The sequence below is a fragment of the Adelges cooleyi genome, unplaced genomic scaffold (genome assembly GCF_023614345.1).
Source record: "Adelges cooleyi isolate 19-005CV unplaced genomic scaffold, UGA_ACOO_1.1 ACOO_flye_CR_arks_rails_tigmint_CR_PRNA_33, whole genome shotgun sequence".
In the NCBI taxonomy this organism is placed as follows: Eukaryota; Metazoa; Arthropoda; class Insecta; order Hemiptera; family Adelgidae; genus Adelges; species Adelges cooleyi.
In genome coordinates, this window is record NW_026096002.1 from 258,028 (window position 1) to 275,804 (window position 17,777).

General features: G+C 32.8%; 1 protein-coding gene across 1 annotated transcript; it reads left to right on the forward strand.

Annotated features, from left to right (window-relative positions):
* The first annotated feature begins 220 nt into the window (after window positions 1-220).
* On the forward strand, window positions 221-4,999 carry LOC126839998 (uncharacterized). Its single transcript, XM_050575472.1, has 2 exons — window positions 221-583; window positions 4,356-4,999. Exons 1-2 carry the CDS (start codon window positions 272-274, stop codon window positions 4,908-4,910), a joined length of 867 nt encoding a protein of 288 aa, XP_050431429.1. The 5' UTR covers window positions 221-271; the 3' UTR covers window positions 4,911-4,999.
* The last annotated feature ends 12,778 nt before the right edge of the window (window positions 5,000-17,777 follow it).

Genomic DNA, 17,777 nt, shown 5'->3' on the forward strand with positions numbered 1-17,777 from the left:
CGGCGAAGGAGCGAAGATATGCACCGATCCAGCAAATAAACTAGTAACACTATATTTGCTTTGTACAAATATCATGGTTACTATTTTCTTAGGTGGCCTAACGTCGAACGTGGAGTCAAATAAAGTAAAATAAATAATCCCCGATGACACTTAATGCTCGAAACAACATTATACCTAACCGACGGTATAGTATACAGTAAAACAGTGTAGTTTAGTTCGTTTTTCAGAAAAGTCTAGCACTACTCGAAATCAATACTATAGTCCGACCAATATGATTCAACCGCTTTTGTTCGTGTACTCGTTGTTTTCCGTTTGCACTTTTCTGATGTGCTCGGCCGGTAATTCTGGATTATGGTCAGGCGCAGGCAACGCGTTATCATTAAACAATATATTGATGAATAAGGGGTGGAAGAATGTGGTAGCAAAAGCCCTAGATCGAGAATTAAAATCAATCAACGGCGAAAAAATGGACGTGTCAGAACTATTAAATAGGGGAGCCGATGGCAAAATCGTAACCCCGGCAAACTACACCGACAAATTACTGAAAACTTCGACCGTGGTAAGCTGCTTTTTCAGCGAAAACCTAAAATTCATTAACGATATTTTTATTGAAGTAATCGGCCGGCATTGCATGAGCCTGGGTTCGGACGCATTAAAGTTGGATTGCATGGAACGGTTTTGGAAAACCATGGGCACACATAAGGCATGGATCGAAAAAATGCTTGTAGTTCTTAATTGCTTAGACAAATATTGCAAAGGCATGGGCTCAACATTAGTCATTAACGCCTTGGAATTCTTACTACCGCACTACAACCGTGAGAAATACATTAAGTCAAAATATTTGGGCAACCATGGTACGGTCAAGATAGATAGATTAAGGAGGAATTACAACTTTTTTCTAGATCATATAAAATGCGCAAACAAATTACTGCAGGACTTTCTCGTGGCCCGTTGTTGGCCGGCTTACAACGCCGAAAACGAAAAAACCCAAGACGCCAAAGATTTAGAAAGAATGGCCTATCTTGCGTCACATCAGGATATCGATAGTGTATTTAAATTTTATGTTGAAAATTCACGAATGCGCCAGGAAGCTTTTGTTGACTAAATTAATGTTCACTAAGGAACAATTAACAGTTTAACATCGTTATGTACATGTTTACTGTAATTTATAAAGACCTACTCTTTTAGATTATAAGCTTTTGTTGTGTAAAACGATTTCTAAATTTTTATGCTGTTTAATACATGTTAGCTTTTCGTAATATAAACAAGTATCTAAAATGACAAAATTTTCTTTTTACTAAATATGTTTTTCTTCTTTGGTCTGGTAGCCATTTAATGGTGTAACGATTATTTTTGAGTTGTTTTAAATAAATTTACTGCTGTTGTTGTTCCGATCCACTGCCAGATGTTTCACAAGCAAGACAGTCTACTCCATCTTGGCCTATGACGCCCTTCCATCATAATCGTGTGTAAGTGTGTGTGCTTTAGACCACGTATGAAACGTATTTGTACAGTTTATTTTTTAGTTTTTTTATATGCTCCCAGAAAAATATTAAATTATGGATTTGTTATCTCTTATCATTTTCACTTATGACTGGTCTCTAATCTTTAACTGAAAATTCAAAAAAAAAGTGGCTTGACAAAGGTGACATAAAATGTCTTGTGTGGTAAGTGCCCTGAGACGAATGATTGCAGCAACATGGATAAAAATTAAATATATTACGATATCAACAATTTTTTTTTTATAACAATTATTATTTAATCAGTTTACATAATACGTATTGACTACCTTTTTTTTTTATATTTGTCACACATTGTAATTTTTATTTAGGAGTAGTTATCGACAAGTAATATTTTAAGCTTCGATGCAGAGCTGAGAAGGTATTGTAATTACAATGATGTCCACAAACCATCAAATATAATACACAACTGCCTCCCTCATTATAACGAACTAAACATTCAGATAACCAGTACAACAATTGACTTCCTTACCCTCTGTTTCCACCTAGTCCTAAGAATTAGTTGTCGCATAATAAAAGACTGCCTGAATACTAGATATTTTTATCACTAAGTTGCCAAATAATTATTGCTCAGACGTTACAGAATTTTTATAAAACTAGGTACTAATTTACTTAAATAACAAACTAATTCACCTTTTCCTAAACGAATTTGTTGGCAACGATTTAGAAATTACTTTGATCTTTCATTCAATACTCAAATAGTCCAATTTTCCTTCCATTTGGAACCATTCATCATTATTTTAATTCCTAAGCCAAAAATGTTCCCAAGTTGTCCTTTTTATAGACCAATTAGATTATTACCAACTCTCTTATAAATCTCCGTTCTATTGTACGACTTTCATATCTCTTACGGACAAAATATTTATTGATTTGTCTTGGATCGAAGCATAGTTTTGTACTTTTATACTGTTTTTCTACGACAATTATATTACTTTTCCACTCACTCGGTTGTTCACACTTTTTAATTACCTTCAATTTACACGTTGCCTTTAATGTTTCCTTCAGTTTATTTATAGTTTTAAAAGGCACTCTTCTTGGCAGAAACAATTTAGGTATTGCCTAGTCTTCTAATTCAATTGTTATGCATTCAGGAAAACTGCCTAATCCTGTGAACACATCTATAATATTTTTAACAAACATTTCAGTATTTTCAACAACATTTTTAATTTCATTTATTTAATTTATTTTTACCCTATTATAGGTCAATCATTATAATCAATTTTTTCAAAGTCAGTTTTAGTTTTATTACTTTAATTTTTACAAACACTCTCCCTGTTCCTAAAGACTTATTTTTAAATCTTTCAAATGATTTTATTATTACTGAGCCCTTTTCCAATTTTTTATTAATTTCATTAAAATATTTATTAGGCATTACATTTAGTTGTGCACCTGTATCCAGTTTTACTAACATTTCCTTGTTTTCCACTAAAATTAGATCTGTCCACATCCCAGTTTTAGCTATTTCTACTGAATCTAATAACAAAAATGTAATTTCTTTTCCATTCTATATATTTAATTGATATACTTTATTACACTTAAGTTGAGTTAACCTGTATCCTAAGATTCCTCAAACTTCTGCGATTGTATGTTTCCTGATTTTCTATGTTGATGCCACTTTCACATAGTTTTCCTTGTTGAAAATTTTCTTTCTTGTCCCACAACGTCTACTCTTTTCTCTTTTTCATGAATAATCAGGTTATGATTTATTTCACCGCGTTCAGTAGATTGACAGTTTTTTTCAATGGTAGGTCATCTCTTAGGAGTCTTGCTTGGATATCCTTGTCACGTATCCCGAGTACAATTTGTGTTCGTAGCAGTGCCTTTTCTGTGTCTTTGAAAGAACATGATTTAATTAGTTCTCTCAGATCCGCAGAATACTTATCAAATGTCTCATTTTCACTTTGTTTCCTCTTGAAATATTGTATAATGTTCCATCACTTCATACTTTTTAGGTACACAGTACTCATCTAGACTTTTGAAAATTTCTAATTTGAACGTGTTATACAAATTAAGTCCCACTGTTCCTATTAAATTTAACAATCTAGCTACTTGAAATTTTTGATCCTTATCATGTAATTTAATTGCTGTATCATATAGTTCTACTTATTTGTATAATTATTATTGTTTATTTTAAAAATACAACAAAGCTTAAATATCACCGAACAAATTACAAAAAATTAAATTTTTTTTTTTTATTGATTTTAAATTTTATTTACAATCCATACACCTTTTATGAACTAAGTAAACTTGATGAAGCATGACGAATATGACATGAGTGGCGGAGAAGGCAAGACATCTACCGATCTACCAAATAAACTTGTGACACGTATACAGAGTTTCACAACGACTTCTCACTGCCATCTATATTTGCGTTTTACGAATACGACTGTTACTATTTTCTCAGGTGGCCTAACGTTGAACATCATTAAACCTACCTAACAGTATAGTATATCTGTTTAGTTGGCACTTACAGAACCGTCAAGCACGACTTGAAATATAACTATAAGCTTTAGTCCGACCAATATGATTCAACCGCTATTGTTGGTGTACTCGTTGTTTTCCGTTTGCACTTTTTTGATGTGCTCTGCCGGTAATCCTGGATCATGGTCAGACGCAGACCACGTGTTAACATTAAACAATATATTAAAGGCGAAGGGGTGGAAGGTACTGGTAGCAGAAGCCCTAGATCGAGAATTAAAATCAATCAACGGCGAAAAAGTGGATGTGTCAGAACTATTAAGTAAAGGGGCGGACGGCAATATTGTCACCCCGGCAAACTACACCGACAAATTGCTAAAATCTTTGCTTACGGTAAACTGCTTTTACAGCGAAAACCTAAAATTCATGAACGATTTAGTCATTGACGTTATCGGGCAGCATTGCATGAGCCTGGGTTCGGACGCATTAAAGTTGGATTGCATGGAACAGTTTTGGGAAACAATGGACAAAAATAAGTCATGGATCGAAAAAATGCTATTTGTTCTGAATTATTTCCACAAAGCTTCCAAAGCCACGGGCACAACAACAGTCATTGACGTTTTGGAATTCTTACTACCGCGCTTCGACCGTCAGCAATACATTAAATCAAATTACTTGGACGATAATGATACGATCAAGATAGATAATTTAAGAAGTGATTACGACTTTTTCCTAGAACAGATAAAATGCGCAAACAAATTACTACAGGACTTTCTCATGGCTCGTTGTTTGTCGACGTTTAACGCCGAAAACGAAAAATCCGAAGACGCCAAAGATTTAGAAAGAATGGCCTATCTTGCGTCACATGACAGTATGAATTTTGTATTTAACTTTTATGATACAAATTTACGTACATTCGAGAAATCTTTCTTTACTAAATTAGGGTTCAAGAAGAAACAATTAAGATCTTAACATCGTTATGTAAATTTTTATTGTCATTTATAAATAGCTATAGTTTGAGTTTATAAGTCTTTGTTGTTGTATGAAACGATTTCTAAATTTTTTTTTCTGTTTGACACATGTTTGCTCGTCGTTAAATAAATAATATGTTGCTCAAAATGATTACAGTTTTTTTTTGTAGTAAGTATCTTTTTATTCTTTGTGTGCTGTTCGAAATGGATGTTGGACATTTTTGGAGTTGGCAACCATTTGATGGTAAGACGTTTTTTATTGAGTGGCTCTAAATAACTCCACTACTGTGGTTTGTGCTTTGAACCACGCATGAAACCAAACCTAACCAGAATTATCATAACTGAAAGTGATAAAATAATTTTTAAATAAACGCTTTGATGCGAATCTGTGGAAGTTGGTAAGAACCAGTCCAGTCCAAGTGAGTAGTAATAATAATTACTAGTAGTAAGTAAGTAAGTAAGGGAGGTCCAGTGTTCTCTGATAAAAATAAAAATATCGCTAAAAGCATTTAACCTAATGACAATTTTGTGCTTAAAAATTAATTCTTAGTATTAGGATGGACACGATTACTGATTATCGTAGGGTTGGTCGTCTACTTATAAAAATGTATTTTGTAATCAAATATCTGGCATCAGGTAAGTAACACAACACGAGTAAGGCGAAACCAATTGTAACAAATTACCTTTTTGGCTTTGATTAAAATTCCGTTTTTTGGAAGATATTTTTTCATACAACTTGCAAACGGTGATAAATGATTCGTGGAGGTTTACTACGTATAAGTACACAATATCATTTGTACTATTGTGGCGAAGACATTTTTTACCAAGTTTTTTTTCCCGTTCCATTCTGTCGACATCATAAAAGGATTATATCCGGGACAATAATGGAAAAAGCCAAGCGAGCCTGACAGGTTGTGGGAGAAAATTAACGGAGAGAAATGGATCGCGGTGTGTGATTTTGTGTTGTTTCATTTTTTTTCCCCTATCGTTCGTTTCTTCTTCTGAACACCTTGCCGGAGTAAAAAAAAAATACCCAATTCTTAGACCCCCCCCCTCCTCATGCACAAAAGACCGTGAAAATCATCATTAATAATAACGCACAATGTTCATTCGTCGAATGCTCAATCCTTACACCTTTTTCGCCTCGACGCACTCCTCGGTGTTCGTTTGTGTGTGGCACAAGGGACATTATTTTTTTTTTTTTTTTTCATTTAATTCTACCCACTTATCGAGTGAAACGCTACAAAGTAAATCCAACGTTGTCTTTGTTTCCTCCGCGAAGACGAGCACACGGTTATAATTACTTAGCAAACCCACGGGGAAAATGCGCACTTGGTATTTACAATGGCCACGTCGGCGAATGGGTAATAGTAATTTGCATGGGGCTCAAAGAAAACTACTTTGTCTCTCTCTCTCTCTCTCTCTCTATCTATCTGTCTGTGTGTATATAAACACACAAAAACACACATACACTCAGGTCTACTGCCTGGTGGTACTGGAGGTTGAATTTTGTTTAACGGACTGAGCTTTGTAAACCGAAAAGAGAGTGAGAGAAGCCAGCTACAAACAGATAATTTGCCAACTCTTCCGACCCTCTCGCCCAGCACGAGCAACCGACCTTTTCTCTGCCTTTGTGCCCAGGCACCGTATTTATTTAAGTAACAATCCCCCGCGGTTTTGTGTGCGTTGGCCGTAGCTACGGCTCTTTCATCATCATCATCATCGTCGTCGTCGTCGACTTCATCGCCCATACTATGTATTTGCACGCCCTCTTTTGTAAAAGTATTGTCAGTACCTCTGCACGGCTGTATTGCAAATAATAGTAGGTATACGCGCCCATTCGAATCCCGTCGGCCGGTTTCACCAACATTTGTTGAGAATTTAACTTATTGTTAATTATATTTAACAACTAGTCAGTGAAAATTTTTATAACAAACTATTTTTAAAAATATATAGACTATCTAAACAATGTGTTATAAAGTTATATATAAATTATTTATACGAACCGAATCGTTTAATAGAAAGTAAAATAAAATGCCAAATAATAACTAACTGACAAATTAAATAATACAATCGCTTATCACATATCTCAATAACAATATTGATATGGTTTTTGTCGAAGAAAAATCTTTAAAAAATCAAACTTAATTACAAAACAGTTTAGTCTCGGAACGTAGCTTTCAATCGTGGACATAATAAAAATGATATAGTTTATTGCACTTTTAGAGAAACAAACATGTACAATAAATTATTTAAACGAAATACAATAGAAATGATTGTCTCCAAAAGCCTAAACTTGTGGAGGAGAAAACAGCTCTTATCTATTATCTAATTCATAAACTTATATATCAACAAACTCTCGTGCTAATTTAATGAAATACAATATATCTAATTAACAATAATTTACTTGAATAGTTTATATAATAATAATTTGAGCGTACCGGTCAGATTTTTAATCATATAGATATTTTACTTAAAAATTTAGTTTAATTTAGTTTTTATACAGATCATAACTTATAAAATGATTTATAAATTTATACTTAAATTAACAGAGTCTCTTTTTCCAATTTAAATATTATATTTTTTTAATTTTAAACATGTTATTCTTCATTTGACGGGTACCATAATAATTGTGGTTGAAACTGACGCTTTCAAAATTACAAAAATATAAATTAAATAGTATTTCTTTAGCATGAGCTTTTTTTAAATTTAATATACTATTATATGTACTGTGTAGTATCTCCGTATTTGAATTGAATAAGGTTCCTTAAAGAACCTATCCTTAGTAGAGTATTTATCGTAGTGCTAAGTAATCTCAAGTATTTTCAAAAGTACCGCCCCAGACACAAATTCCATAAGTAACCATTAAAAACCATTTTGAACCATGAATTATTATATGTTTTTGCGGTTTATTGTAATATACATATCACTTATCTCTTATCTTTTATCACTAATCTCTTATCAATTTGCCTGTGTCTCTTATCATTTATCTCTTAGCGTAACGCAAACATTTATATTAATATATATTGCACAATTAAAATACCGTTCAATAAAAAAAAATGATATAAAAATAGATAAAAAATGTAATTGTAACACAGGAGAACAAAAAATTAAGTGATTGAAGATAACTTTCCAACTGATTTACAACGCGTAGGAAAATTCCTTATCGTGCAGTTTTCAATTCGGTAAATTACACATACGAAGCGGTTAAGTGTAGTTAAATAGAATTTACAATCATTTGTATCGCGATAATGAATGTTACTATAATAATAATTAAAATAATATTATTCTTGTATATGTTCGAACGCGGTCAGGCACCTTACCGGCGAATTCGGCACCTCCCTAATTTGTAAAATTCCCAAACAATGCATAAAATGTACCGTTTGGTTTTCGCACACATAATATATATATATGTGTGTATTAAGAGTTGTTTTAAACGATTTCCAAGGCACGTACTAGCAAAAGGTATACTTATCGAAATCAGCCTCCCATCACGCATGGACGGCTGACTGTTTACAAATAGAATATCATCATTATTATTATTTTTTATCGGGCCAGAGTATATACAACCAAAATGGCCTGCTACACTGTAGTTGCTGTTGTGTATTATATTATTACTTTTTTTCTCATCGCAGTTTCGTTTTAATTTTACGGGTTTTAACTTGATTGTCTTTACAACATACAGCCCACAGCGAGTGAACGTGTACCTATAATATATATGTACAGTAATAAAGGCATATATACCTATTTTAAGATGTCAGACTATAACTATACAGCGATTTACACATAATATACACAAAGCGGATTAATACGGTAAAAACCATTAAAACAAAATACCTACGAGCCGACATTGATATTTTAAGCTATTATTCTAGTATTGCCTTCGCAGGCAGATGACCTTAACATCGAAATTAAGAGCTGAAACTTTAGGGGCCTCTCTTGATTTTTAAAAAAATAATCTAGTATGGTAGTTGGGAAATTGATAGAAAATCAAAACCGAGAAGGAGGACATTTGGCTTAGCTTTGATATAACATAACGTACGGTCGGATTTCATACACATGCAGTATACAATGATTAGAATTTGAAATAAAATGTATGTGTTACATAATATATACATTTCAAGTTTCTCTTGAAATTTATGAGCTAAATAGTCGATTCTAAGTTCATTAGAAAGAGCTTGTCGAGAAGATACGAAGTATGAGTCTAAAAAAATTAGAAACAAATGATTATTATACTATTGACTTGTCTTGCACGTTTATAATAATTACACATGGTATAATGTGATTTTTTTTTTGTAGTAGGTAGGCAAAAAAAAATTACCTGTATCTACTATAACGTTATAAGCGATTCGTTAAATAATAATTATTGAATACAAAGAATAATTTACTCGATTTTAACGGTGGGAATTAAAACCCTATTATCTATTTAGTGTATGAAAACAATTTGTAAACGCACTTTAATAACGCTGAAGCTACGAAATTACTCGGTCATCGACTCGGTGTTCAATTATTATTATTCTTGGGCCCATTATGATAGTACCTACTATATATACTGTGTATTTTGCTGATGTATTATGAGTAGGTACGAAATAATCCAAAACCAGTTGCGGCTGGCATCAGCTCGTTTAATCCAGCATGCACACGAGAAACACACTGTGTGCGCACATAATAATATTATACTTAATTATAATAACACTAATAATAATACCCGCAAAGATAGTAAAAAATATTGTTAGCTGCCACCCAAGAAGCGCGCCTGTGTGTAGTAAAACTTGATTTAGATAATATGTGCATTTTATATATTATAAAAATTAATCTCTATTCGAACATCTGAGGGGTCGTAGTTTACCGTTCATTTACATCTGTTTCAATTAATTTTACTATAAAAAAATAAATCATAAAATACTTTACTAAACCGTAGTGCAACACTTAATATACAATATATGTTTACTGTTAATTATTACAACAACTACCGAACCATTTTTTTTTATATTCACATTACATTAAATTCGCAATACATTTTTATGCTTAACGTCAAAATCTCTTACAAAATGTATACGATAACCATTTGTGATGCTTTGACCTTGATGAATAAAAAACACCACTCACAATTTTGTCGGCTTTAGTTTTGTTTTTTGTACCTAATTAAAATGTGTATTATTAAAATCATATTGTAATAATTGGTTTGAAAACTAAATAACGTAATGTTTAGGTCGATTTACAAATCTAAATTAATTTTGTTCAAAATGGTTAAAACACATTATAGATGATAATTTATCACATTAATCGATGGGTTCCCCCCTTCCCCACCTTAAACCCGCATGTCATTGGCCGAATATTTTTAAACAATTTTTCATGTTAAGATAATCAAAAATCATTACTACTGTTTTCACATGGGATTTATGATCTTGAGTAATCAAATTTATGTACAAAATTAATTCTCAACGTCCGCTTTTTAAAAATGCATGTTTTAATGTGCATTTCTCAGATGTTTCAACAAGATAAGTGTTTACGATTTGCTATATAGTATGTATCTGGTCAGCAATAAATATATTATATTATTATATTGTTTGTTTGATTTTTGGAAGATACAACGATGATGGCGCCGGATGTAGTTAAGATAAATTGTTCGTGTCATCAAGTAAGAAAATAATAAGAGACAAATCAAATACGGTATATCTCAAGGATGTTTTTGAGACCCGGTCTTATTTAAAAACTGTGTATTATGTAATTTCAGTGTGGACGGTTAAATAATTACATTATGCCTACTAATACTAACAGCCGGTTTCACCAACATTTGTTAGAAATTTATCTTATTGGTTATTATATTTAACAACTAGTTAGTGAAAATTGGGTTTCATCGATAATTGTTAGCCTTAACACTTTGTTAAACTAATCACCCAAAGTCGGTTTGTTAATAAGTTAATCGGCATGTTAAAATGTATTGTAGTACTTGTATATTATAATATTTGTATTATTATAGTTCAGAAATTAAATTATAGTTTATAATTTGTGTTGATTGAGTATACTAGTAATATATAATAATGAATTACACATTTGGTGAGGAACTTCTTCATAATGAGTGTTTAGAGAACAATAGAAAAGACAACTTTGATAACCCTTTTTTAGGTAAGCAGAAGTTATTTTATGTAGGTTAGGTAAAAAGGAATGACACAGCTTGCATTATAGGTTCAAATATCATAATTTATTGTATTTTGTAATTTAGATATTATTATTATGTCTTGCCTGTCCTGACAATGGAAATAATTCTTATCACTACCTACTTTTTTTAGGCCTTCAAAATAGAAAAATTATTTTAATGATGACAAACAATTTTTTTCAAAGGTATAGACTATCTAAACAATGTGTTAAAAAATTATATATAAATCATTTATTGAAAACGAAAAGTTAAAAGAAAGTAAAATTAAATGCCAAATAATAACAAACTGATAAATTAAATAATACAATCATTTATCACTTATCAGTTATCACATATTTTAATAACCAATGAGAACGTTGGAATCGAGGTAACCGCTTTGGTAACCCAACTAACGTTTTTGTTAACTTAACATATAGAATTTAACAGTAATAATGGTACGGTGAAACTTATTTCATTTAACCAGATGTTAAATTGAAATGAATTCTTAACTAACATCGTGTTATGATAGTATATTTAACAATATTTGGTGAAACTGGCTGTAAGAGTATATAAAGATAAAGAACTAAAATAATAAAAAGCTGTCTCTGAATGTAAGTAAAACGGTTTTTATTGCCTTTTTATTCAGAAATGTACCTATTGTCCGAATTACCATCCAATCATGTTAGTTTAATACACAAGAAAGTATATTGGTAATCATTTTTTAGACTAAAACAATAACTTCAAACTTTTAATCAAGTTTAGAAACGCATTTAACTAATCAAATATAAAATGTTGAGTACACTATTGTGTTAATGTTACTTAATTTTTGTCTTGGAAATTATGAGCTAAATGAATTGTTCTGTTCTTACTTTTTTCTTGTATAATATGTATAGGTAACGGAATATAATGCGGTAAAGAGACAACGACCACTCTGACAAAACCGTGAGCATTCGGCAACCAGTAGAATGATAATTCAAAACCTAATCGGTAGTAATAAAAAACATAATGTTTATCATTGTGGTCATCATGTTTTTGCGGTTCTAATGCAAAATCGATGTTTGCATAGTACCTGTACAAGCGTACGAGACCACCATTAACGTACCTACCCAAGTATAGAAGCTATATTTCACATTTTATTAGGTATTTTATAAGTGTAAACAAGATTGCGTTATCGTGAGTAGTTGTACACTGTGTGGTTTACATTAAAATGTGGTTTTCAAAATAATAATAAAAAACCCGAGAGAAAGGTAAAAAATCGGTAAACCTGCGTTTGATCGTAATTTCTATACTTAGGCGTTTTATGGTTTTTTTATAATATTATTATACTTCTGAGATATGTCACGAACTCTAGAAAGCTTTCGGATTTACAAGTGAAATGTTTTAACAATATTTTAATTTTTCTTAGTAAAACGGACAGTAATATTTTGTTTAAGGATTTACTGATTTCCCAAGGATTATAAAACAAACTTAATTAATTAGCATATAAATCCTAATGATTGGAAAGAGTATCCTTAAAGGAGGTGGCAAAAAGAATGGAACGTAAGTAAAATATTATGAAGTAATAGTGAAAAGGCGAGCTGCAGTGTGACCAGAACGAAGAAATTACATTTCTCTGGTACATATTTGTAATTTGTTTCATTACTGTGGAACTAAGTGATAGTGAAAAACTGTTACTCATCAATTATAATGTTATCCCGTTATCATATTATTTTATAAGTGAAATTCCAATCTATCTATTGACTTGTGTAGTCGACAAGGCTATTCTGTGCAGTGTCTAACAACGAATAATACAAAAAGTATTTATTTCTATTCAAAGTGGTCACACTACTGTGGCTCGCCTTCTTGATTACTTCATTGCTAGCAGGCAATCATATAACGTTACAACTCTACAAAAATCGAGAAATGTAAACAAACTTTAATATTCTCAGGTCGGTGTGACCGACAAATGTCAAAAAAGTGTAATTTGTTAATATGTCAGGCAAAAGCCATCGTTACAAAAGATAATCCTTCTGTTGTACAGTGTGGTCATCAAACGAGTATTATCAATCATCTGTAATGTCATCGACCATCGTTGATCGATTACTCGTTATCAGTATTTCTTATCAGTTTACGTTATCATTGTAAACAGTGTGCGCAGTGTATTTTCACCGTTATAATTTGCCAATAAAAATCGTCATTCGACAACCTTTTGTGTTTGGTTTCACGGTTTTATTTAATTACACCGAGTGAGCTATCCGTTTTGACTGGTGTCTGTGTATAGTGCGTGTGTGTGTGTGTGTTTACTGTAAAGTTTTTTTTTTTTTTGCAGCTGTCGGTTTGCCGCGTCTTAATTACTGCGATGAAAAAACGAGTCGGGGCGGCAAGTAAAAAAAATGTCAATAAAAGTCGATGATATTTTTTTTTTTATCGGATCGTTTAACCGCCCCGAATGTACATAAATTATAAATCGAGCGAAAATCAACGGTAGGCGCGCGCGTTGGTCGTTTACAATAAATGCAGCAGTTCAGAGAGACACAGAGAGAGAAGGTTATATAGATAAGTATAATATGTTGTTTGTTTTTTCACCGAGAACGTACGCGCGAAAATAAAAAATAAATTGCCGGTTTTTTTTTTTATAAGAAAGCACTTTGCGCCGTGTCGACTACTTCACATTACCATTCCATTATCTGACCGTCTGTATCTGTATGTGTGCAACACCAGACGACTACTACACAACGCCCATGCGGCGGTAGCAGAGTGTCGTTTCCGGCCGACGAGGGGACGTGTGTGTGTGTGTACTTGACCACTTGTACAAATGCAATAATACCTTTGCCACTGTATGTATTAAAATATCGTTATGGTATTGCCTATGCATATAATATACAAATATTGTGTTCACTTAAGTCGCTTGATCTGTCCGTCGTCACAGCTGATTACCAGCATTCAGAAGAACTTGGTTCACTCGTGCACTTAGCCCTCCGGATGTCCTCCTCTGAATACCGTTGTGGACTTGTAACACAGATAGTTACCATTTTTCTCCCATGTCAGGCGACGGCACTGTCCATTTGTGTTAACGGTTAACTTGTGGCTACACCGAATTGCAGTTCTCGTTGACTGTCTTTTCTGAAAACTAGGTTTCATCGACGTTTGTTAGCCTTAACACATTGTTAAAACGGTTGTTAGGGTTAATCACCCGAAATCGGCTAGTTAAAAAGTTAATCGGCATGTTAACATGTATTGTAGTACTTATATATAACAATATTTGTGTTAGTATAGTTCAGAAATTGTTTTTTAATTTTTGTTGACTGAGTATACTAGTAATACATAATTATGAATTACACATTTGATGAGGAACTTCTTTATAACGAGTGTTTAGAGAACAATAGAAAAGACAACTTTAATAACCCTTTTTTAGGTAAGCAGAAGTTATTTTATGTAGGTTAGGTAAAAAGTAATGACACAGACTTGCATTATAAGTTCAAATATCACAATTTATTATTATTATGTCTTGCCTGTCCTGACAATAGGAATAATTCTTATCACTACCTACTTTTTTTAGGCCTTTGAAATAGAAAAAAATATTTTAATGATGACAAACAATTGTTTTCAAAGGTATAGACTATCTAAACAATGTGTTAAAAAATTATATAGAAAACATTTATTGAAACCGAAATATTAAAAGAAAGCAAAATAAAATTCCAAATAATAACAAACTGATAAATTAAATAATACAATCACTTATCAGTTATCACTTATCTCAATAACCAATGAGAACGTTGGAATCGAGGTAACCGCTTTGGTAACCCAACTAACGTGTTGTTAACTTAACAAATAGAATTTACCAATAATAATGGTATGGTGAAACTTATTTCATTTAACCAGTAGTTAAATTTAAATGAATTGTCAACTAACATTGTGCTATGATAGTGTATTTAACAATATTTGGTGAAACCGGCTGTAAGAGTACACTGTAAAGATAAAAACTAAAATAATAAAAAGCTGTCCCTGAATGTAAGTAAAACGGTTTTTATTACCTTTTTATTCAGAAATGTACATATTGTCCTAATTATAATCTAATAGTGTAGAGTTTAATACACAAGAAAGGATATTGGTACACCTTTTCTTAGACTATAACAATAACTTCAAACTTTTAATCAAGTTTAAAAACGCATTTATCGAATCAAATATAAAATGTTGAGTACACTATTGTGTTATTGTTACTTTATTTTTGTCTTGGAAATTAACACTAGTATTTAACAATATTCGGTATGACCGGCTGACGGTGTTGCATCTCTGTAAAATATATTTTTACTGTTTTTTTAACAGTTTTCACTGCACTTTACAAACGTGTGTCAACACGATATCGTCGTTGGCAATGGTCGCGTGCAACGAGAGACGTGTGTAAAGGGGGGCAAGGGTATCCCGTATATAGCTTGGGACTTGTGTGTGTATGCCATATTATCGTTGACCGCAATCGTTTTACATGTACAAACGCATTAATTAACTAAAACCGGAGGAGAGACTCGATGGCGACGCCTTCGTGTTATCGGTCTCATATTATTATAATATTATTATTATACAGCACCGCGAGACCCTTTTACACACGAGCTCTGTAGGATATAACATAATAATAATAATAATAACGTACATACACATACACACACGCTTACGGTGTGTAAATCATACTCACGTGTAGAATAATACGAGTAATGTATTCTCGTGTGTCTCGTGTGTTAAACGTCCACAGCTATTTTGCTACCTACTACCGCTGCCACCACCCCATATATAGACAAACGCACTTCGATCTTCCATTTCTTTTATTTTCATAAGAAGGTAATAATTGCAAACCGCTTGTCCGGCGAGGTCCTGAGGGAGCAGACGGGGGGGGGGGGGGGGGAGGGTCATTAATATTATCATTGTTGGATAAAATATTATTGTCGTCGTCCCCTTTGGCAATCGATATTATACAAGTCGGTTCTTTATATTATTTTTTTTTTCATTATTCCAACGCACATCCGGCAATTTATCACCACTTTTTCAACGTGTGTCCGGTATATATGTATGTATGTATACATTAGCCTGTGCGCTGTAAAACAACACGTCTGCTGGTCTAACCCACAAAGCTCTATAGACAATGCTGAACATATTATGTAAAGATGGCCGATTTCTTACTTTGCTGCTGGCTGTACTCACTACACTGGCTTCTTAATATCCGCATAATAATTGTAATCCAGCGTTTTCAATAGCGTTTCCTTGACTTTTTGCTCCTCGACGGTATAAAGCCACTATAGGGGCCCGAAACAGTACAAAATCATTTTTTTTTTTCAAAAAAATCGTCCAGTTCCCACAAAATGTGTGAACATCTCAATGCATGCGCATTGCATATTATCATTTTTTTTTTCTATTGTCGTGTGATGGATGTTGCAAGACATCCGGCGAAGACGAGTCCGCCGAGATTAGTATATTATAATACAAAAATAATAGGTATATAACGTGCAGGGGTAGCAGGGGTCTGTTGTATATTATATTATTGTACACAGTAATCCGACGACACCTAAGCATGCGCACATACACACAATGGGCATTTTGGGGGGGGGAGGGGGGGGAAAGGAAGAATGTCTCTCCAAAACGTCACCTGTCCATACGTCAACGGTATTATAATACTTATTATAATATGTGATAATGTGTCGTTTTATATTATGTTGTCTCCGGTTGAAAAAGTCCACTGCCCGATTGTCCACTCACGTACCGCAAAGCTGACAATTGATATTCAAATTTCAATACAATGACCATCGTTTGTATACTTACCCGACCCCCCCCCCCCAAAAAAAAATCGTATTCTGTCATAATTAATGATACACACACACACGGGCAAAGCACACGACCGAACTTACATATTATGATAATAATAACATATTGTATGGTGTTTCGTCTTGGCTTTGGTCCGGCCGCTGTTCCCACGGGGGCCAAGAAGTATAAGTCTTAGTTCAATAGATCTTTTGGAGCATTTACACAGTAGATCATCGCTCTAACGTACTAGTATTTACAGCCGTCGCAATCTTATAGACCTATAATGAAATAGACTGATAGATATGACAGAGAGGTTCGGCTGGGTACCTCTAAGCAGAAATAATATGATGGCAAAATAGTGAATTTGATAATATCCATCACACACCATTGACATGGATATGTAGTTTATCATTCGGTTCTGTTTTGTTTGAACTACTAGACATTAATATTGTTTTTTATACCATATTATTATTAAACAATGTAATTTTTAAACTATATTCAATACATGTTATAGCTTGATGCAGATCCGTGAGGAAATTTCACTCACAGACATAATGACTTTTTAACATTGTATACATTTTTGAGTTTTCTACTCAAGTACGTTTATACTATTAAAATGTACAAACAAAAATGGTGTAAAATAATGATAATTTACCGACAGTGATGTCTTTTGAGTTTGTACAGAAAAAACTGTTTTTCAAAACACACTTACATGTATACACGAATTAACTTGATAACTTCATTAAAAAAAAATTTTAAAAAATTGTAGCATGAACTAACAAGAGTGGGATTTTTAAGTAGTGTCACATTTCGGTTTAAAGAATAATAAATTAATTTTAATACTGTATATTCAGCGGATTGCTATTATGTAATTTTTGACTCCTGTACCTAATATTATCGTTACAGTAATTTGGTACTCGAACGAAGGGTATGTGCAGTAGTTATTAGACCAATGCACAA